We start from the raw sequence: 2,512 nt of genomic DNA, 5'->3' as shown, positions 1-2,512 counted from the left end.
TACTGCATTCAATACTGGGCATCCATAAAGTTCTCTATAGACTTAAACTGCTAAACACTCATAAAAATCATCTTCAATAAGGAAGATATGGCCACAATATAATCATGCATCATACAGTCACCGATCAAGATGTTGTGAAAGTAGCAATGAACATTATCTCCAAGTTGTCAAGTCTATCTTTTAACCAGCTTTTTTTCTAACAAGTTCTTATAAATATTTGTCAACTCGACTCGACTTCCACTCACATACCGATAAACAATGTCATCCAAAAATCAACCAATCTGCGAGTCTGGGGCAGGTTTGAGCCACACGATTCAGAAGTCAGATAGGCCTATATATGAACGACAATGAAAACTCATGATGTGCCCATAATGCACATTTGCATCACTCTGTCCAACATAATGATAACAAAGGACCCCTATTTCAATTCAATTTGAAATAGCTACAATGTTATCACTGATCTAAAGCGCAAGTAGCAGCTCATCGAACACTACTTGTATCTAGACAACATACTAGACTCGAGCTAGAATTCATACTTTAAGTTTGACAAAGAAGATATACCCCTGCTGGAGACAAAGATAGCTCACTCTCAAATTCTGCTCACAATATCTTGATGTTTCCTCGTCAAAGATTCCAATATGAAGTGAGGAGAGGAAAGCTTCTCTATTATTGGGTTTAGGACCCTTCCCAAAGATATATTTTAACTTTAAATTCCAATCCACCGATGCACAGTTCTACTTCACTTTTACTACCACTTTGTTTGAGTGGAAGGCTATCACTGGCTATGAGGTCATAGCTTGACCCAAGGAGGGCAGAGAGTGGACATTATGCCCAAATTTGGCAAGTAACTGTGGAGAATGTGACTGGAAGGATTGGACTTCCTGAATGACGCAGGGTGACTGGTCACTCATTTTCCAAAAAACATTTCTTTGTTACTTTTTGTTATAATTTTGATTCTCAGAAATCTTTCTTTCTCTTTGTTTTAGCAAAACACCACAATGTTACATTAACTTGTCTTGGATTCTTGGTAAGCAAGGTAGTACTAGGTAATTGCGTAAGCATTAATCATTCTCGGTCGCTGTCAGTGTCACTGCTGTCAACTTGGAAATGCCGCCTCCTGGGTCCTGCGGTGTTCCACAATTGAATGGCTGGGTTAGGGTCGAACTCTCCGATGCTGGGGGCGTGCAGAACCACCATCATCTGGTCGCCCACAGCATCATCATTGAGCCTGGTACGATGAGCGGTTTTCACAAGTTTCAGCTGGCTGAAGCCACGCTCTGCATCAGCTGAGCTTGCAGGTATGGTGAGCATCAAGTCAACAAGGGAACAGATGTGGGGGAAGTCATCTTTGTGGAGAGTGATGATGTCACTCCAGGAGGCGTTTGTCACTGTCTTGTATCTACATCACAAGAGAAAATAATAAAAACAACAATCACGATCTGAACTAAATTTGGAAAGTCAATGTACATTCTATTTACTAGTAATTTTTACTGAATTTATTTTCAAGTACGTAAAGTGTAAGACATGTAGATCAGGCTGCAAACTTAGGATTAATATTTAGAGCTGATGAAATGATGTTTCAAAGAAAAACTCATAGGAATTTATTACTGAGCCTTAGGCTTTGCATATCCACGGACCCCCACGTCACGAGAAATTTGATCATGATACACAGCTTACTTACTTTCCATAGATTCTCTCCTTGAGTAACTCCCACTCCACCTCCGCCTCCGTTGTAGCCACGCCAGCTTCTGTGAGGACTGGGGCGAAGTGTTCGGTGAGGGTCCTCACTTCCTCACTTCCAAAGTCTAGTGCAGTGATCAAAATAAATTTTACAACAAAAAATGTTGTAAGATGAAAGTTTACTTACAAAAAAAAGTGAAATTATATTACTACACTTTTTTGAATTCCTCCCAAATGATAAACTACAGAGAGAAAGGGTGTCACTTAGGCTTTAAATTTTCATTCATTGCAAATTCAGATTTTGTCTGTCAAATGAACAAAGTGAAAGTGTGTAAATTTTAGAGAGAGAGAAAAAAAAAAAACAACAACATCATGTGCATGCAAGTTCTGGCCTAGCAAAAACAGGATCCAGAATCAGAAACTGAACATTTAGTTTCTATTTTGATTGATTATCAACATAAAAATTAGACTGTACCTGGCCTGCTAGGTCCCGTTTTGTGAAGAGTCTGGTTATAATTGATTATAATTTCTTTCATAAGCTGTCTAAGGCAGCTGTGTATACAGGAAATCTATAATTGCTAATATTTTATTGATAAAATGGGGCCCTGATTTTACCTTCTGAATCTGGATCCTCTTTGCTTGGCCAGAACTTGAAGCTTGAGATCTTCAGGGCGGAGAGTACTGTAGTTTTCATGTCGGCGAACCTACCATCCAGACTTTTCTCAAGTCCAGACAGGACTGCGATCATAGCAGAGTTGATATCTCCAGGTCCAGTAAGGGTCTCTCCCTGGAAAACCCCATCCTCACCGAAAGTCTGGAGATTTGGCGTCAT

The 2,512-nt window shown here is 39.7% G+C and overlaps 1 protein-coding gene across 1 annotated transcript; it reads right to left on the bottom strand.

Annotated features, from left to right (window-relative positions):
• Window positions 1-1,065: 1,065 nt before the first annotated feature.
• Window positions 1,066-2,512, bottom strand: LOC139742911 (zinc finger protein 862-like). Its single transcript, XM_071653417.1, has 3 exons — window positions 2,296-2,512; window positions 1,682-1,805; window positions 1,066-1,399 (listed from the first exon to the last, which is right to left on the bottom strand). The coding sequence occupies exons 1-3, from the start codon at window positions 2,510-2,512 to the stop codon at window positions 1,066-1,068; spliced, it is 675 nt and encodes a 224-aa protein (XP_071509518.1).

The sequence above is a fragment of the Diadema antillarum genome, unplaced genomic scaffold (assembly GCF_040938485.1).
Source record: "Diadema antillarum isolate AM-2024a unplaced genomic scaffold, OU_Dant_1.0 seq00001036_RagTag, whole genome shotgun sequence".
In the NCBI taxonomy this organism is placed as follows: Eukaryota; Metazoa; Echinodermata; class Echinoidea; order Diadematoida; family Diadematidae; genus Diadema; species Diadema antillarum.
The sequence above is the reverse complement of the archived record's forward strand: the minus strand, read 5'-3'. Positions and strand labels throughout refer to the sequence as shown.

Coding starts and splice junctions, on each gene's coding strand:
- LOC139742911 (XM_071653417.1), bottom strand. CDS start 2,512: ATGACGCCAAATCTCCAGACTTTCGGTGAGGATGGGGTTTTCCAGGGA. Junction 1,806..2,295: donor AGAGGATCCAGATTCAGAAG/GTAAAATCAGGG, acceptor TCACTGCACTAG/ACTTTGGAAGTGAGGAAGTG. Junction 1,400..1,681: donor AAGGAGAGAATCTATGGAAA/GTAAGTAAGCTG, acceptor CTTGTGATGTAG/ATACAAGACAGTGACAAACG.